Here is a 20,913-nt window from a genome sequence, read left to right as displayed (position 1 = left end):
ACATCGCACTGCATTACATTCTGGCTGGGAATCTCTCAATGGGGACAAGAAGCGGAGGGGAGCGCACATGACCGCTCTCCTCCTCTCTCTACCCATTTTGCCTAGAAGTGATGGTTTTCCCTTCACTGAGCCCTGATCTCAACATCATGGAAGTCTTTCTGTCTGGGAGAGACTAAAGGATTTGAGGCAGCATGCTTCCACAGAAGGTCTGTGGTTAGTTATCCAAGAAGTTTGGAACAACCTACCTGCGGAGTTCCTGCAAATACTATGTGCAAGTGTGGCTAGGAGAATTGATGCCGTTTTGAAGGGAAAGCATGGTCACAACAAGATTTGATTTGGATTTCTCTTTTGTTCATTTACTGTTCTATTGTGTTAATTCATAAAAATAAATTAACATTTGTATTTCTGAAAGCATTTTTTCACAGCTACCTATGACTTTTGCAAAATACTGTAGATGACCACAAAAGCCTGACAGCAGTTCTAATCCCTTGTCACTATATCCAAAATGGGAAAAGTGTGTATTTTAGATACAAGATTAAGAACATTTTGTCCTTTTTTTATTATTATGGGGTTTTTTTTTTATCACCCTAAAAGAAAAACAGTGGAGAAGGTACGTATAGAGCACAATGTTTTGAATATTCACGGAGTTATCTGGGGGAAAAAAAAAGTTTTGTTGGTTTTGTTTTTAAGCTTAATAAGGGAGACAAATCAAATAATTTTAGCTGGATTCACCTGGATTTTAACACATTTATAAATGATATAGGCTCGGAGATTAAAAGTAACATTTCAGTCTTTGCAGATGACACCAAGCTATTGTCAAGGTCCTACCTTTTCCCTGAGGTTATGTTACTCCATGTGCTGGCGTCCATCTTGGATTCTGCTGTGCATGGTGAGAATCCTTTTATGCCTTCAGGTCTCTGTGGTCCATCCCCCAGAGGGGTGTGGCTGATGACATATAAGCCTGTGGCCGCACATGCTCTTTGCACTTGTGTCTTGTGTCTTTGTGTTGCTATTACTCTGTTCTGACTCTCGTGACTCTCCTGGTATCTGATTCGGCTTGTGACTCGACTATTCTTTGTATTCTCCTTTGATCTGACCCTCTGTTGCTGAACCTGGCTCGTGACCTGTGATTCTCGTCTGCTGTCCTGTACTGTTTTGTCCTGTTGTTGTTGACCCGGCTTGTCTGACTACTCTTTTGTCTCTACCACCAGTTACACACCATTGGCGGCGGCCATTACCACAGCTGAGGTGTCTCGGGGGCCGCGACCTGGTTCCTGGCTGCGTCAAGTCCATCCCCACCATCAAGGGCCCTGGTGAAGGGCAGCCTGGGACTTAGACTCCGCGCCCTGAGGGACTTCGGTCTGTGGGTGGTGGTTGTCGTCAGCCAGTGCGTTACATTGTTAGGCCTGCCTGTCCGTTCCTCGACCCCTGCCCTGACAGCTATGCAGTGCAATAACGTCCTTACAGGATGTCTCCAACTTACAAACTGACCTCAATGCTCTGTTTAATTGGGCAACTATGTGGCAAATGAGGCCTATCACTCCCCTCCGACCTCAGTTCTGGTGTTTCCTCCTGTGGGGAGACCTCTTTAGGAAGCCTCTCAGGGCTGTCAGGGGACAGCAGGACTTGAGTTTTGGAGTGGGTCCTGGGAGTGGGGAGTGAAGGCCGGAGATCCAGCTGCGATCCTCCCCTGGAGTGCTGCAGGGGCAGAAGTAGTGAACCCTGGGTGACTGTAGAACACCGGCCGGCCGCCCCCGGACCCTATTTCTGTGAGTTGCGAGTGTCGGGGCGGCCTCTGTGGGATCCAGGGAGGATCGGGGAGGAGTCCCGCTTCTTCCCATGCTGGTTGTCAGAGGAGCACGCTGGGCCGGATGTCGGGTGACGGCAATTCCGGCGGAAGGGGTGGGGCTTCTTCCGGGGTCGTGGCTTCCGCTTCCAGCCATGGCCCTATACACCGGGGCCGGCGGAAATGGCGGTGCGTCGCGAGATAGAGCCTGGGGAACAGGCATACCGCGTGGACTGGCGAATACCCTCCTGTCGATGTCGGGCGCAGAGGCACCGGGTCCAGGCGAGGCCGGCACCAGCCAGACCCAGGTAAGGTGACTCAGAGGAGTCCTCCCCTACCTGTGGCCCCCTAGCTCCTGGGGTGTTCCCAGGCCCTCTTGTGGTCAGAGAGTCTAGGGCGGGGGGGGCGGTCCGGGGAGAGTTAGCCCCTGCCAGGGAATGGGGGGGGGGAGAAACAGGTGGCCAGTGGGTAATAGGCTCTCTTTCTGCCTCCTTTTTGTCTTTTCAGGGTAAAGCCCGGGAAAAGCTTAAGCATCAGAAACCTAGACGGAAATGTCCGTCTTGCAGAACAGTTCTCAAGGAGTCATGGAAGAAGGTTCTTTGTGGGCCCTGTATTGAGGGGTTAGTGAACTAAGAGAGTCCAGCTCAGGGTGACCTGGTCAGGTCGGTGAGGGAGCTGACCAGTACCTTTTGACTCCTTTAAAAATTTAATGGAGAGTTTAGCCATTCCCCAGGCGGCACCCCGCCCCCCCCCCCCCCCCACCGGTAGCCCCATAAACTAGTCGGAGCAGGGAACTCCCCAGGCAGGGGAAGAGGAAACCTCCCTGGATTCCCAGTCCGAGGAGGACTCAGCAGGGGAGAGCCCCTCGGAAGATCCCAGAGGTCCCTCCAGGACCAAATTATCCATGGAGGAAGTGGACGACTTATTAGGGGCAATCTACGATACACTGGACATTAAGGAAGAGGTAAAACCTCTATCCTTGCACGATTAAATGTACCAGGGTATGGAGGAACAGAAGCGTACAGTATTCCCCGTGCACAAGGTTTTAGTTGACACCATAAGGAAGGAATGGCAGGATCCAGAGAGGAAGCCCTTCTTTTCCAAATCACTTAAATGGAGATTTCCGTTCAGTGAGGACCCTTTAGCCTTATGGAACAAGAATCCTAAGTTGGACGCAGCCTTTCCCCAGACGGCTAGGAAAATGGATCTGGCCTTTGAGAATATGGGGGTTTTGCCAGACTTGTTGGATAGGAGAGCTGAATCCCTCCTTAAAAAGGTGTGGGATTCAACCCTGTCGAATTTAAAACCAGCCATGGCCACGACTGTAGTAGCCAGAAACATGGAGTAATGGCTGACACAGTTACAAGCTCACATTGTGTCCGATTCCCCTAAAGACAAAATCTTTGCATCGTTTGAGACATTGCTGCAGGGAGTGGGGTACATCGCGGAAGCATCCGCACAGTCGGTATGATTGGGGGCTAGGTCAGTGGCTCTAACCAACTCAGCCCGTAGGGCCCTGTGGCTTAAGACGTGGCAGGGGGACATCACAGCTAAAATAAAATTATGTCGCATCACCTTTTCAGGAGATCTCCTGTTCGGGCCGGGATTAGAGTCGGTGTTGGACCGTACGGCGGACAGAAAAAAGTCCTTCCCCCTGAAGCGAAAGTTACAGGATCTAGGGGCTAGGAGATTTTGTACCCCAAAGAAACAAAGCCCTAGGGCGAAAGGACAGAGGAGGAGTTGGGGGCAGAGAGGGAGGGCGATCTTTCTTCCTCCTGAACAGCCCCAGAAGCCATGGTGACTCGGTTCCCCCGGTGAGCGGAAGATTGGCAGCCTTCCTCCCACAGTGGGAAGCAGACGTCTCCAGCCCTTTTATTTTGGACATCATAAGAAGGGATTACCAACTGGAATTCTCAAGACCACCGCCAAAAAGATTGTTAATAACGAGTCTGCCCAGTTGTCCTCAGAGGACCTCAGCCTTGCTAGCCTTGCTGCGGGATTTGGAGGCACAAAAAGTGGTGGTACGAGTTCCCAAAGCAGAAGTGGGGAAGGGGTTCTATTCCCACGTGTTTGTGGTTCAGAAACCATCGGGGGCCTACAGATTAATTTTGAATCTGAGACCCCTAAACGAGTCCATACGTTACAAAAGATTCCGGATGGACTTGATCTTTACGATCAGAGTCCTCCTTCCACCAGGGGCATTCCTGGCCTCCATCGACTTAAAGGATGCCTATCTGCACATGCCTATCGCAGAGGCATTCCAGCGTTTCCTCAGGTTGGCAGTTCAGAGCACAGCAGGGACGCACCATCTACAGTTCCGGGCCTTGCCGATCGGACTCTCCTCTTCACCAAGAATTTTCACCAAGGTCCTGTCCGAAGCATTAGTTCCTATTCGGCTGAAGGGAATTGCAGTAGTGGCCTATCTGGACGACCTGCTTCTGTTTGCGGGCTCGGAAGTCCAACTTGCTCTGGACGTGGCAGTGGTGAGGAGACACTTGGAGAGACTGGGTTGGCTGCTGAACTTGGACAAATCCTGCCTAGTTCCTTCCCATAGAATGACCTATTTAGGGTGCATTCTGGATTCCACAGGGCAGAAGACCATGCTAACCTCAGAAAAGCTTGCCAAGCTAGACGGGGGGATCAGGCTGTTACTGGGAAGCCACGACGTAACCGTGAGGCAGGCTATGTCAGTGTTAGAACTGTTAACTTCATCCATCCCGGCAGTTCAGTGGGCAGGACTGCATCTTTGTCCCCTTCAACTTTTCATTCTGAGAGTCTGGGTCAGGCAGGTGCGGTCCTTGGACACCCGAATTCATATTCCCTCCAGAGTAAAGAGATCCCTGTGGTTGTGGAGAAAGACAGCCTATGTGACTCAGGGGCTCTTATGGCGTTTCCCGGTGGTCAGGGAGATCACGACGGATGCTAGCGCCCAAGGTTGAGGGGCCCACCCAGGGGACTCGGTGGTTCAGGGAGAGTGGTCTCCAGTAGAAAAGGGGGAATCTTCAACCTGGAGGAAGCTAAGAGCGATATTGGAAGCACTCCGCTCCTTCCAGAGCATGATCAGGGGCCAGCATGTCCGCGTCCTGTCGGACAATGCAACAGCAGTAGCCTACATAAACAGACAGGGAGGAAAAAGGAGCAGGTCTCTCTGGACCCTGGCGGTAGTGGTTCTGTCTTGGGCGGAAAGAAATCTTGCCTCCTTATCAGCCGTCCACCTAAAAGGGGAATTGAATCGGGTAGCCGATTTTCTGAGCAGAAGACAACTCAGAGAGTTGGAATGGGTCCTAAATGGAGAGGTGTACCAGGCCATTGTAAAGATGTGGGGATCCCCAGACATAGACCTCTTCGCGTCAGGGCGGAACAACAAGGTCTCGAGATTCTTTTCCTTAAACCGGTGGGACGGGGCGCGGGCAGTAGATGCGTTGGGACAGAGGTGGGATTTTCCTCTGTGCTACGCCTTCCCCCCGGTCGCCGTAATGTCAGTGGTACTGAGGAAGTTCAGGTCGGAGAGAACTTCTCTCATCCTGATTGCTCCGTATTGGCTCCGGAGGGCATGGTTCGCAAACTTGAGGGCCCTAGCCACGCTGCCGCCCTGGGTATTGCCTCCGCGGAAGGATTTACTGTCGCAGGGCCCGGTCCTATGTCTCAGGGTAGAGAGGCTAAAACTGACAGCTTGGTTTCTGAGCAGCAACTCCTGTTAGCAAAGGGGCTCTCAGCCAGGTTGGTGGCTACGCTCCTGGCTAGCAGGAAAACAGAAACCCAAGCCATTTACAAGAAGGTTTGGAGTCGCTTTAGAGAATGGTGCTACAGGGCCTCAGTGGATACCCATAGCCTAGTGTCAGTTCTGGAATTTCTGAAGGTGGCGGTCGATAAGGGGTTTGCGATCAGCACACTCAAGAGCCAGTTTTCGGCCCTTAGTGTGTTTCTGGAAACCCCTTTAGCTAAGGAGGGACTGGTAATCAGGTTCTTTAGAGCTCTGAGAAGACAGAGACCTCCTGGGAATAGGCTATTCCCAATGTGGGATTTGACAAAAGTGCTCAGGGTATTGATGGAGCCCCTGTTTGAGCCCCTGGGGTCCTGCTCGCTAAGGGATCTCACGCTTAAAACTGTTTTTTTGGTTGCGGTCACCACTGCAAGGAGGGTGTGTGAACTGGAAGCCCTGTCTGTCAGGACACCTTACTTGCAAATTTTTCCGGATAGGGTGGTGTTCAGAACGGACCCATCCTTTGTTTCGAAGGTGGCGCAAAAGTTTCAGAGGGAACAGGATATAGTTTTGCCCTCATTTTTTTTTAACCCGGTAGGGGAAAGTCAGGAGAAATTTAATTTGTTAGACGTAAGAAGGTGTGTGCTACTTTACCTAGAGAGCACTAAGGAATTTCGAAGCACAGAGTCATTTTATATTTCCTTTGCGGGGGCGAAAAAGGGAAAAGAGCCTCCAGGCGAACACTAGCTAGATGGTTAAAACTAGCAATTGAACAGGCATACCGAGCCGAAGGTCTAAAGGTCCCAGAGGGAATCAGGGCACATTCCACACGGACCATGGTGACAACTCAGGCTGAACTGGCAGGAGCCTTCCCGGAACAGATTTGTAGGGCAGCAACCTGGTCCAGTTACGGGACGTTTCTAAAGCATTACAGACTTGACCTGGTCTCGGTGCAGGAGCAGGCCTTGGGACATAAGGTACTGCAAGCGGTCAGCCCGCCCGAGGGGTAAGTACTCGCTTATCCTCCTCAAGGTGCTGTCCTGAAAGACAAAGGGGTAAAATCAAGTTACACTTACGGTAACGCCTTTTCCAGTAGTCTTTCAGGACAGCACTGGTTACCCACCCTTTGTTGCAGTATATTGTATGAGATGTCTTATAGTTGTCCTGTTGTCTCATATTATGTCTCCCCAGGTGACCGGAGGTACGTTGTCAAGAACTGAGGTCGGAGGGGAGTGATAGGCTTTTTGTTTAGGGTGGAGGTGTTTCCTCAAGTGGGGAGGAGCCGAGGTCTCTCAAGGTGCTGTCCTGAAAGACTACTGGAAAAGGCGTTGCCGTTAAGTGTAACTTGATTTTTTTTCCCCCGCTGGAGCGAATTGGATCATGCTTTGCTGGAGTTTTTTCTTGCCTTTCTCTGAATCAACTGTGGGTATAGGATTGTGTATATAGGATTGTATATTTTTTTTTTTTTTCTATTGGAAGAACTGGATGGACTTGTCTTTTTTCAAGCAGACTAACTATAAGGCTAGGTTCGTACCTATGGGTTTTTAGCGGGTTTCAGAAGCACTAGAACGCGTGACAATCCATTTAACATGGTTTTTTTTATGGGTCCTGGAAATGATGCAGGACTTTTTTTCTTTTTTTTCATGCAGGAATGTGCAATTTTTGGTTCCATTGACTTCAATGGAAGCTCATGACAAATGCATGAAAAACACACATGCATGCATTTTTAGTAGGATTTTGTGTTTAACAAAACAAATTAAAAAAAAAAACCACACACACAAAATGTGAAAAAGCATCAAAAACACAGACAAAGGCATAAAATCCACATTTGTAACAACAATTGAATATCAAGGTTCTTGCATAAGTCTTAATTTGATGGATTCCCTTTTTAAAGGAAACATGTCAGGAGTAAGCTCCTTGAGGGCAGGGACTGATGTGAATGTACAATACAGGCGTACCTCAGTTTACAAATTTAATGCGTTCTCCGGGACGTTTCGCATTGCGAAAAATTCGTAAACCGAAACACTGTTTCCCGTAAGAATGCATTGAAAACCAATTAAACCGTTCCGGAGGTCAGAAAAAAGTAAAAAAAAAAAAAAAAGTCTTATCTATTCAGAACTCTTTATAAAGTGTACTTTGAAGGCATAAATACTGTACAGGGACATGATTTAAAAATTTCCAGAATGACTTCAAAACGTGATGCAAAAACTGCTCTAACACCTTCACACTTGACACCACGTACTATCCACAGACTCCAGCATGCACAGGGCCAGTGCTATAAAGCTCCCAGGTGCAATTCATCCTGGGGAAACTTGCTTCGTATTGCGAAAACAATTCGTAAATGCATTGAAAACCAAATAATCCGTTCCGGAGGTCAGAAAAAAGTTAAAAAAAAAAAAAGTCTGCTCAGAACTCTTTATAAAGTGCACTTTAAAGGCACGGGACCGGCGCTATAAACCTCCCAGGTGCAATGCATCCTGGGGAAACTGGCTTCATATTGTGAAAAAAAATTGTAAACTGAGGCATTATTTTCAATGGATCTTTAGACGTAAATCGAAAATTACGTTAACCGAGGCGTTCGTAAACCGAGGTATGCCTGTATATGTAAAATGTTGCATAAATTGATGGAGCTATATAAGTACCTGTAATAAATAAATAAGTAGTAGGTGTTGTCACTGCTGACTTGTTTTCTAAGGTGAACATCCAGGGCGTCCTTTTTTCCTTACTCAATCTTCTTGGCTGTAGCTATGAATTACAGGATCCTCCTTACTTGATCAAGGTGTATTTTAAAGGCAGGCTTGTTCTTATTGCTTGTATATTTATCAGGCCAGTGCAGCATTCTTTGATATGGCCTTCATACCTTCCTGAATTATTTGTTTATAAACAGTGATAAAGTGTGTGAAGTCATTAAGTAAAGCAATTAGTACTCTGAGTAGTCTGCTCTTTCCTATATCCTTAATTGCTCATATTTAAAAACCAATTGAACACCACTTAGAGCCTGTCTTAAAGTGATGTTTGGACTTCTTCCAAACTCAAAGGAAAGCTTAAAGTGGACTAAACCTCTTTTGATTTACTGTTTCCCAAAACCTTTACATTCAAGGTATGCCATGAATGATAACTGTTAGTTGCTTGTGCTCTCAACCAAACCATCAAGCGGCTAGTCATAGCTGACAAACCATTAAGCCATCAAAAGGCTAGTGTCCTAACTAATAATTTTTCGCATCATGGCAACTGCAGATTAAACAGAGGTTAAATGGCAGCTTCCTTGGCTGTAAAGGATAGCAGGGTTTAGTTCTGCTTTAAAGTAATTGTAAAGGTTTAATAATTTTTTTTCTAAAATTACAAACACATTGTTTTTTTACAGAGCAGCCCTGATGCTCTTCTTTTGGGGTCCCCCCACCAGTGGTCTTGGCTCCTTCTCTTTTTCGACTGCCCCAAAGCAAGCTACTTGCTATGAGGGCACTTGTGCGGGCTCAATCCCAAGTCTCATTGTATGCATCTATTCACACACACAGCGCTGCTCAACCCCACTCTTAACTCACAGGATGGCCAATGGCTCCTTCTGCTGCTAAGTCTCCTGTGAGAGAGGGGAGAGAAAAGCAGAGCTGCTGCAGATGTGCACAGTGCTGGATTGAGATTGGGCTCAGGTAAGTATTTCAGGGAGAGCTGGAAGGAGCCGAGATGAAAAGTTTCTTTTACTTTAATGAAGAGAATGCATTAAGGTTAAAAAACCTTTTACAAACGCTTTAAGTCTATTTTTTTCACCTATTTGTATGTGTAATTACAGTTCCACAGTTTTTGCATATCTAGTATTAGGGATGCACCAAAATTTTGGTGGACGAAACCTATCGACCAAAAATAGCTTTATGGGCATTTTTCCGATCGAACAAAGTGAGCCGGTACAGGTGCCGATAATTGCGGCCTAGGGGACAGACTGACTGTTTGGCCGGGTGGTTTGGGGGGCTGTGTGTACTGCAGGGGGGGGGGGGGGCAGAGAAAGGCAAGAGTGGAGGTAAGCAGTGCAGTACAGTGAGTGAGCAGTGTATACAAACAGGCTCCCTCACTTGTCGCCACTAAATGTCATTGCTGGTTTTTAAATACAATTGGCAGCTTTTTTTTTTTTCCTTCAGTTTTATAGCTCTGAGAAGGAGCTGTCATATGCCCTGCCACAAATGTAAACAAAAGGACGGGGTCACTTGGTAATGTCTCAGGGTGACCCCATCCCTTTGTTTACTTTAGTGGCAGGGCAAATGACCGCTCTGTCTCAAAACTATAAAGTAAAGAAGAAGAAAAAAAGCCAGCAACTGCATAAAACTTTTCATTTCAGTGCACCACTATCTAATATATATAACCACCAAAGCTATGTAAGTTTTTTTAGCATTAAGGTGTAAAATAAAATTGTCCTTAAAATTAAAAAGCCTGCTTTTGTATCTTAAATGCAGTTTATTTGCTGATGGGTTGGATACACTATCAGGTTTTATTACTGCCTGGTGACAATGTCACTGAGACAGGAAGTGAGTTTTCCAATGGGGACACAAACAGCAGGAAAATTCTGATGGATGCTGTAGCTCCCTCCCATCCTGTTGGAAACACATTTTTATTTCTGCTGTGTAACTCTTTTAAAGATGTCTCCTGAATAATAATAGCAACAAGCAGGAAGTAAATGAACAGATATTTTAAAGGTGGACAAGTAATGCCTACAGAAGTTATAGCCTTCAGCCACCCTACGAAAATATGTTTTTACTGCTGTTGCGCTCCTGATAAAAACATTTTTCCCTTCCTTTCTTAGTGCTGGTTTTATGAGTCAGGGTGGGGGCGGCCAGCATTTGCCATTATGTGCACAGCATAATTGCAGATTATGACACCTTACTTCTAGGTGTGCTTTCCTCCAGTGATGACAAATACACTCTGTCCCCAATGGTGCCATGATGTCTTCCTCTTCTGGGTCTGCCATTTTTTTGCTTCATCTGTTGGGAAAGCACAGATGATGTAAGCAGATTGGCTCTGCTGTTTAACAGATGCATACTAGAGTGTTATTTTTGAACCTGGCTCCATTCTTATGTGCAGGCACCTCGGTCCCTGTATGGATTTTTAAAAAAAAAGAATTCTAGCAGGTAAGAGGTTTTGTCTGAAGATGCCTATAAATTCTCCTCCACCAGTAGACCCAATCTGCCTGCATGTTTCTGGTTTCAGGATTTACTTCTGCTTTAAAGCGTTAAAATGAAAAGATCTATATTTCCAAACTGTATTTCAGTCTAGCATGCTCCTACTAATCTGAACAACCTTAAAGTTTGTAAGCGTACTTTATGAAGAATTTCACACGTTGACTTCCTTGTATTTTGTAACATGAATTCACTACACCGTGTTGATAGGCACTACCATGTCACACATTTCACAGAGTCATTTCACATTTCGCAGGCAGCAAGGTACCATGGGATATGTAGTCCTTAGAAATTAAAGGTAATCGGCAGAGGGGCAGGGAATCTAAGAAGTTGTGGAAAGAGATGGCCAGTAGACAGGCAGTGCTCACAACATGAAAGATTTTGTTTCCATGCTAGTTTATATTGGATTGTCAGATATAACTATTGTTTGTATTATTGCACTCTGACCAAAGAACTCCTTTGAGCAAGTTCTTCGTACTATCTGATCACTGCTGCACTGAAGGAATTTGGAAGATAAGGCAGAACATGTCATGGTCACAATGTATGATGCACTGTGCTCCCTTTGTGTATTTATTTGGTTAGGTTGTAAAGTCACACAAATAAGACCTTTTTTTTTTTTTTTTTTTTTTTTTTTATATACTTGAAAAAATACAAAAGAATAGAAATAACTTACTGGCGTTTTAGCAATTTGATTTTACTAATGTCTGTTTTGCTAATGTAGCACTTGTGCAATCTGTAATGTTATTGGCTAGGGGTGTGTAAATATGCCTGTCCCTTGGCTTCTGTCTTGGAAGCTGTTTTTTGCTGCATCGTGGTGAGCCTGTTAACAGAACAGGAACGTCAAATATACATGGAATTTAATTACGATTTTTTTTTCCCCCAAATCTCTTTTGTCTTCATTTTTTAAAGTGTTCTTTAACCCACGACCTCAAATCTATTCAGTTTACTAGTCCTTGGATGCAGCATCTGCATTCGTTTTTTTTTTTTAAGCCGTGTTTTCTTTTATTTTCACGTAGAACTAGAAGCAACTAATATACCAAAACCCTTTCAATGACAAGGATTTCAACCTAACGGTAGCAAATATTACAGGTTTTTTTATTGTTTTTTTTTTGTTTAGATATGCTTAAATACTGTTTTCAACAGCTGTCTCCTCCTCTCCACTTCCTATTTCTGTTGGGGTCCTGCAAGGTTCTGTCCTTGGACCCCTTCTCTTCTCCATCTACACCTCCTCCTTTTGGTCACTTGATAAACTCCCATGGCTTTAAGTACCATCTCTATACTGATGACACACACATCTATCTTTCTACCCCTCACCTCAACCATTCATTGTCCTCTCATAATACTAACCTACTAAGTGACATATCGGCATGGATGTCACTCCACTTCCTCAAACTCAATCTTTCCAAAACAGAGTGAATACTATTCGCTCCAGCCCGTGCCCCCTCCCCTGACTTCTCCATCAAGATCAATAATACAACAATCAGTCCCTCCCCTCATGCCAGGGTACTAGGTGTAATCCTAGACTCCCATCTGTCCTTTCAGCCCCAAATCCAGTCATTGTCCAAATCATGTAGACTTCACGTCCGCAACAAGATAAACCCGTTCTTAACCTCTGAAACCACTAAGCAACTTATTCACTCCCTTGTTATCTCTCACCTTGACTATTGTAACTCCCTCCTCGTTGGCCTACCTCATCGCAGGCTATCCCCTCTTCAGTCTATCATGAATGCTGCTGCCAGGCTCATCCACCTTACTAACCGTTCCATATCTGCTATCCCTCTCTGCCAATCCCTCCACTGGCTTCCCATTGCCCAGCGAATAAAATTCAAAACATTAACATATAAAGCCTTTTGTAACTCTGCCACATATTACATCACCAATCTTGTCTCCAAATATCACCCAAACCATCCTCTCCGCTTCTCGCTCAACGACCTCCTGCTCTCTAGCTCCCTTGTCTCCTCCTCCCATGCTCATCACCAGGACTTCTCCAGACCTTCCCCATCCTCTGGAACTCTCTACCCCAAACTATCAGACTATCGCCTACTCTGCTCACTTTTAGGTGATCTCTGAAAACCTATCTCTTCAGGGAAGCCTATCCTGCCTTCAGCTAATAACGGAATCTTCTTTTCCTCATATCAGTCCATCCCCCACAGTTATTACCTTTTGTACCACCAGCCCCTTCCTCTTAGATTGTAAGCACCAAGGAGCAGGGCCCTCCTAACCCTCTTGTATTGAACTGAATCGTTGCAGTTTTGTCTCTCTTTATATTGTAAAGCGCTGAGCAAACTGTTGGTGCTATATAAATCCTGTATAATAATAATAATAATAGTCAATTTAAAACATTTTGAATGCAAAATTAAGTGGTCAATGAATCAGTTTTTCTTTAATTTTTTAATCTTTTTTTTTAACTTTAAATACACCTGTTGGTTTTATTTTTCTTCTCCTGAAATACCTTAACAGTTCTTCATTCTGTGCTATAAAACAAAAATGGACTGCATTCACAGTAGTCCTCAGCTTTACTACACACCCCACTAACACAGGGCTTGACAAATTTTCTTTGAATCTAGGAGCCAGCTATAACAATTAGGAGCCAGTTTTTTTTTAGCATAGCGTGGGTTGTCGGCACCTTGGGTACTTCGAATGATGCGATTTGCCACGCGACAATCACAGCAAAACTGCACCATTTTAGACGTCATTGAAAATGGCACCGCAAACCCAAAATGCCCAGGTGTGAATGGAACCACCCTAGTTCACACATATGCAATTCTGGATTCTATTTGAAACTCACAGGTTTGTATAACAGGCTAGATATTTTGTGTTCCTATTGAGTTGGTTCACACAGATGTGATCCACACACATTGTGTTTTGAGTGCCATTATGAAAAGGGTCCTGTGCGTGTCTGTAACGGTGTGTTCCAGACTCGCAAGTGATAGAGTGGCATGTGGAGATAAGTGTTCCCATGGGATTGTTATTGACAGGAATTTTCCCATTGAAGTCTATGGGAGGCGTTTTCCCATTTGGGGTCTATGGGAGGCGTTTTCCCATTTGGGGTCTATGGGAGGCGTTTTCCCATTTGGGGTCTATGGGAGGCGGTTTCCCATTTGGGGTCTATGGGAGGCGGTTTCCCATTTGGGGTCTATGGGAGGCGGTTTCCCATTTGGGGTCTATGGGAGGCGGTTTCCCATTTGGGGTCTATGGGAGGCGTTTTCCCATTGACCCCTTAGCACTTCTCTAACCTAGGTTTGATGTTTAAACCAAGCCTATTTTCCAGACCCCTTAGCATTTTTCCAACTGATGTCTGCTACTTCCACCAAGATTGCCATTTGTCTGACACCTTAGCATTCATTTAACCCAGATCTGATGATTCCCCTAAAGCTGCCATTTAAAAAAAAATAAAATAACGTCTCTCCCTTACCCCCAAATACCTCTGTTTCAGAGCAGAGATCTGCAGCTATTGCCTCACTTTCTGACCCTTCTGTTACCTGCAGTGAAGAACTGCATATTTGTGAGGTAGAGAATCTGATTGTATCAGACATCCCCTGAGGAAGCCACGTGACCCTGTGGCGTAACGCGTAGGGGAGGGGCTCTGACGTCACGACACCACAACTAGCGGAACGGCGAGTACTGTCTTTGTGCGAGGGCACACATTTTAACAAACGCTCTGTATTGATCTTGGAAATGTGAGTTTGAATTTGTCAGGAGACGCATTAAAACCTTTTTGAAAGATATAAGCACCATGTGGGGATCTTTTTTCTTTTTCATGGCCTAAATCGGAGGAGTAAAAAGGGGAGGAAGAGGAGATAAGAGATAGACCCCAAACCACACGAGGGGAGATATCCATATCTATCCATCCAGCCCCCATAACTCGGAAGGAATTGGGAGGCCATCTAGTGGAAGGAAAGCAACATCACAGTCTACCCTTACAGCAATAGACTTTCTATACATCTGCATAAATTGGGACGTTTATATCTCATCCTAAATAAGGATTAGGAGTATATAGTCCTAATCATCGTTTCAGGTTGCACAAGTGAAGTGATTATTACACATTATTTGCATAGTTTTTATTATTATTTATTTTCCCAGATTTAATTGAATATTGCACTATATTACATATATATTTTGTATTACTGTTTTGGGCAATATTTGCATATTTTGGCACATGCACAATATTTGCACAATTTATTTTTGAACAAAGAGGGTATTCTTTGATTCACTTGATTTGTGGCACATTGTATTATATATTTTTTCATATCATCAAACACATTATTTTTAGTTATTTATAATCAAATTAATTACAGCACTGGGCATGTTTTAATTTAAGTTATAATATATCATTATGAGATAATATTTATTTATTTATTTAGATTTATTCATTTAATTTATGAGGAGCGCGACACATATAATATTTTATTAGAGAATCTGATTGACTGTGCTTGAGATGTGTTCATGGTTTGAAAACCTCGTCTCTGTTTTATATTTCTTGTGTGTGTGTGTGTGTGTACAATACTGTGCAAAAGTCTTACATAGGTGTAAAATTAAGAATGCTTTCAGAAATAGAAGTGTTCATAGTTTATTTTTATCAACAACAAGAGTAAATGGACAAGAGAAATCCAAATCAATATTTGCTGTGACCATCATTTGTCTTCAAAACGTCAATTCTTGCACACAGTTTTTGAAGGAATTCGGCAGGTAGGTTGTTCCAGACATCTTGGAGAACCAACCGCAGATCTTCTGTGATTGTAGGCTGCTTCAAATCCTTCTGTCACTTCATGTAATCCCAGATAGACTCCATGATATTGAGATCAGGACTCTGGAAGCCCATCCATCACTTCCACGATTCCTTGTTTTTCTGTACACTGAAGACAGTTCTTAATAACATTGTATGTTTGGGGTCATTGTCCTGTGCAGAATAAATTTGGGGCTAATCACACGTCCTCTTGATGGTATGACATGATGATGGCTAAGTATCTGCCTGCATCTCTCAGCATTGATGTGTATATGAATATGTACTCAAGTGTACACAACCCATGTTTGTTCATTACAGAACTCCAGCTTAGTATTGGTGCACAATGACTGTGTCTTCCTCTTAGTGCAAGTCTTTGGGTCAGGTGTAAAGCCAACTTACTTCAGCCATCCGTAATGAAGATCTCCAGTGACATTTGTAAAAATTAACAGTCATCAGCTACAAAAACTGTAGCTACTGACTTTTAATAAAGAGCCAGTCACCTATCTCAAGATCCAGCAGTATCCTCACCTGGGCTGGTTTCTTCTCCGGTCTTCGGTCACTGGCAGCATCATCTTAACTGTGGGCAGCCAGCTGTGTATGCTTGCTGCTTCACTGCCTACTGTGCATGCGTGAGCCATGTTGTGCCTTGTGAATGGTGCTGCAGTCTTTTAGGACTTGTGACTTGTCCCAGAAGACTGGGGGAGGGGGGACTTGGCCTAGACGATCTGAGCAGGAGTGGGTACAGCAGCAGGTACCCCCTTCCCCACCAAGAAATCAGGTGCCAAATATGCTGGGGGGAAGAACAGCAGAACTTCCCCTAACAATTGTAGATTTATTATGTTAAAAGACATTGCACTCACATGTACGAATAAATAAAAACACTATAAAATACTTAACATAATAAAGCTACAGTTGTTAGTACCAGGGGCGGACTGACAACTCATAGGGCCACCGGGCAATAGGGGATCATGGGGCCCCTGTTTCCTTGCCCAAACTAAAAAAAACCTATGAAAAAGGTACCAGGGGCATCTCATCGGGCCCCGTACTGACCCCGGGCCCTCGGGCAGTGCCCAAGTTCCCAAATGGTCAGTCCGCCCTGGTTAGTACATACTGCACCATTGGAATGTCTGTTTGTCTCCTCCATTAAGGGCGATTATCTCAGACCTCGAACACCCCCCCCCCCCCCTTGTTAAAGGGACCGGATCACATATCTGGCATGATGTTGTTTTAAAAGTTCAAAGATGCTGTATCACTTCTTTATGGTTAATGATCGGTAGAGTGAAGGAATCCTTACTGATTTGGCATTACAAAGCGCAATTTGATTGGTCTGAGGTGAGAGTTCTGTGAGCACTGAGGTGACATCATCTGCATGTTTATAGCACTGATCTGATGGTGTGGGTTTGAGCACATAAAGAAGCAAATGAGCTGTGAAGAGTTGGTGGATTGTCTGTAATACACTTATTATTTCACCTACTATGGACTTGGTTCATGAACATTTATTTATATTGCTTTGAATCATCACACTTTATACATACTGTATTTTGTTTATTCATTTTGGTTATTTGTATAATGTACTTGGAGCGCAGCACTGATTTTATTTTTGTTAATGGTGGATGAAAACTGCATGTTGGAATTAAAATCAGTAGTTCCAGAAATCTAAACTGCTGAAGTTGAATACAACTTGAATTTCCGAGCTTGGCTAGCACTTTGTCTTGCCTCTCAAGCTTCCTTGTCAGTTCTCCTACTGATGAACAATCCCATTGTTGTAAAGTGCTCAGGAGGGGTGGGTATGGCATGGTCCAATTCAGAGTATCCAGAAAAATATACAGCATAACAGCTGTTTTTGTTTTGTTTTTATCTACTAATATTTTTTTTCTAGTGTAGTAGTTAGCATGTGTTGTTGTGGACATTTGTTTCTTGTGAATGACAGTGCTTCTGTCCAGTGTGGTCATTCAGAATACAAGCCAACAGTTACTGCAGTTCTCTCCCTCCTCCAGACTGAGATAGCAGGCAGTTGGTGAGTGGGCAGGTCTGTGCTCAGTAGTTTTCTTTTTAGTAAACAATAGATTGCAGAGGAGGCACAAGACTTCACAATTGGACAGCAGAGCTACGGATTGAAAGGGGGGTGCAGGGGAATGGCTTTACTGCTGGCTGTACCTCTCACATGGGGAAAGCCCATAAATTGGACATCAGTCTCGGGTGGTGCTGCAAGCAGCACTGACAGGAAGCGAAATGTAATAAAAATCACTGCTATGTGCACTGGACCTCTGGAGGATTCAATAAGAGTTTTAGAATTCTGGTCTTCTATAAAGTGCATGTAAAGGCAAAACCTAACCCCCCCCCCCCCCAGGAAGCTTGGAATGTCACCTGGTTCCATCACTTTGCTTTTGTATGGCACATGTAGTAGAAAAGTATTTGTTACTGGAGAAATATATACTTGGCATTTCAAAACTGATCTACCATTATCAAGAGTCACATGTGTTACAGGTGGCTGTACACAGATATTCACTTATCTTAAGAGTCGAGTATTAAACACTGCATGGAAGCTGCTTTCACATGTGATAGGTGCAGTACCACCTGCTTGTGAAATCTCATGTTGCACAACCATATGTTGTAGTAGTGATGACTACTACAGTGGTTCTTCACTTCCCCAGGAACCAGACAGGTATGACATATGCATGCTTACATCGGTTCAAGCTGGATAAATGTAACTATGTAAGGAAACACCATATCTGGAATTCAGCTTTATTGTTAAACAATTTTTCCAGGAGCATGTATAAAAATGTCTTTGTCAAACCTCTTAAATTATAAAGACAGCACTTTTTAATTGTAATTTTGGATAGTGCATAGAGGGATTAGGAGACCTGACAGGTTTTATTGTTGTCTTTGCCTCCGTTGGGGAGATTCACCCTCTATTTGTCCTGTTTACCATTATCATCTGAGGTGAAAGTAAAAGTAAATCCCAAATCTTGGCTTGTCCCCAAATCAGGAACGGAGGGGAAATCTTCCAATGGGGACAATAATTTGGAGAGATTTCCTCACTTCCTGTTGTGGCTATGGGACAGGAAGTGAAGGCAAATCTCCCCAATGGGACAGAAATGGGGGAAAAAACCCTGACAGGTTTTAAGCCTCCTTTAGTCTTATCCAAATAGGAAAAAAAGTTTTGTTTTTAGTTCAACTTTAAGGGCTGGTTCACATCACAAAAGGTAGTTATTGTTTCTTGGAAGTGTTTATCATGTTGGTGCTTGCAGCTGCACGTTGGGGAGAGTGGTGTGCAAAATTTAATGAATACTGTACACAAAAAAAGGTGCATTCAGATGCTCGGGAAAAGGCAAAAACTAAAACGGGCATGATTTTTAAAATCACACGGAACTAGGGATTCAACAAAACATTCGCATTTTGCCAATAGGAAAAAGTGAGCCGATCTAGGTGCTGATAGTGAGGGGTGAACTGACTGTTTGGGGGTGGGGGGGTGCTTTGTGTATTGTAGATGAATGAATGCAATTTCTGGCTTTTTTTTTTTTTTTGCTATAGCTCCTAAAAGGAGCTGTCATTTGCCCCGCCTCTAAAGTTAAAAAAGTGGTGAGGGCATCTAGTGGCATTACCCAGTGACCCCACCCCTTTGTTTAATTTAGCGGCGGGGTAAATGACGGCTCCTTTTCGGAGCTATAAAGTGAAGGGGAAAAAAAAGCTGGCAATTGTATTTAAAAACCAACAATGACATTTAGTGGTGGCAAGTGAGGGAGCCTGTCTGTATACAGTGCTCCCCCACTGTATACACGGCTCCTCTGCTGCCCCCTCCTTGCATACACTCCCCCCTCCTCCCCTCACAAAGAGGACATGTCACTTATATGCTATCACATAGGGGACTATTGATCCCCTATGTGATAGCAATAAAATCAGATGTTGAAAAAAATAAATTAACACATTAACAGTAAAAAAAAATTTTTTACATTTGAGCCTCCCAACCCCCACATACACAGACATTTCTATTTTGGTTTTCGGCCAACTGCATCCTGAATTTTTGGTTTCTGCACCAGAATTTGCATTTCAGTGCACCACTACACAGACCCAAATCGCATGACACTGTGGTACCCTGCGTTTTGGTGGCCACAAATGTACCAGTGTTTCCTAGATGCTTAATATTTAATGGCACCCACCCGCATCTGCATTCAGCAGCGATTTCCTGTGCGGTGTGGGAAACGTGTTTTCCGCACTGCAAGTGGTAAGAACAAGCCCTAACTGTACAGTCCTAAATGTAAACATTGTCAAATAATTTGCTTTGTTATGGGTTTGTTTTCACATTGTAATTTTTTTTTTCCTTCTAAACAGGGCCATGCACTGTTAATCAGAGAAATTGATGTAGAGAAGGTATCCACATTTGATAATCCCTATGTAGATGCAATAAAATATCTATGGAATGATCCTGGGATACAAGAATGCTATGACAGGCGAAGGGAATATCAGCTGTCTGACTCTACTAAATAGTAAGTATCATGACTTGTGATAAGTCCAAATTTCTCATTATGGCTAAGCTGTACAATAAAGTAATTGGTGAAAACTGTTCTATAATCCAGTTCTTCTCAAGGCTTCTCCCACTCTTAACACATATAGCCTTCTCACAAGAAAAGTGGCATGTGTTTGACCTAGATGGTCAAATTTTCTACTGTAGTGTAGATGGGAATGTAACTGCTGTCTTTCTTCATATAAAATAATCAATATGATGGCTTTTAGGAAGCACCAGAAAAATGCCCATTCTCCATTCTTAGTCCTTTTCTTTTCTTTTTTAATCCAGCTCCATGGTTTCACAGTGCTGCCTTATACGAGTCACATTTCTGAGTTCATTTGTCACATGCCTGTTGTGCAAACATGACCTCTTTTGTGCTGAAGACAAGCTAAAAAAAATGTATAGAAAACAAGCTGGCGAGGTTATGCAAGCATTACTAGATCTATAGATTTATTTCTGCAGAATGAAAAAAATAGGTTGTACAAAGTCTCCAGAGGCAGTATTTATAACAGAATTTTAATGTATGAAAACCACAGGTAAGCAAGATGCGTCATTGCTTTCTCAGCAGTGCCTTGCATCAGAAAATGTACTGTTGTGAAGGAAGTTAAGTAAGAACTCCATTAAGCACAGATTTGCATCTAAACTGACCACGTAATATTACACCAATTACAGGGAAAACTGGAAAAGGTAAACATTAAGAGCCTGATATATAAAACGTGTTTTAGGAAAACTTTTTTTTTTTTTGTGCATCTGACAGATTTGTGTGTCTCCATTGTTCTCCGCTAGAAATCTAGTTGTTTGGTTGTCATGCTAGAAGAGGCTGCAAGTTTTTGGTTCACATCAGCAAACAAAACAGAACTACAGACACAAAGCAGTTTTTGGTGCCTGTAGATGGTCAAAGATGGGTAGACTTTCAAATAAACAAAAACTCTTAAGCAAACTTAGGTGTTTTTCTAATCCTTAATGGGTCAAATCAACATTCGTGTTTGACCACAGTTATGAAAATGGTTCAAATCAACATTCATGTTT

General features: G+C 43.9%; 1 protein-coding gene across 1 annotated transcript in view; it reads left to right on the top strand.

The window, feature by feature from the left end:
- LOC149451099 (guanine nucleotide-binding protein G(q) subunit alpha) overlaps nucleotides 1–20,913 on the top strand; it is a 138,468-nt gene that overhangs the window by 84,903 nt on the left and 32,652 nt on the right. Inside the window, exon 3 of the mRNA XM_089691101.1 lies at nucleotides 19,710–19,864. Within this exon, the coding sequence (XP_089547227.1) occupies nucleotides 19,710–19,864 (155 nt within the window). The remainder of the gene's footprint in view (nucleotides 1–19,709; nucleotides 19,865–20,913) is intronic.

The sequence above is a fragment of the Staurois parvus genome, unplaced genomic scaffold (genome assembly GCF_062004578.1).
Source record: "Staurois parvus isolate SC_StPar_1 unplaced genomic scaffold, SC_StPar_1.0 ptg000549l, whole genome shotgun sequence".
NCBI lineage: Eukaryota > Metazoa > Chordata > Amphibia > Anura > Ranidae > Staurois > Staurois parvus.
This window is presented reverse-complemented; position numbering and strand designations above follow the sequence as displayed.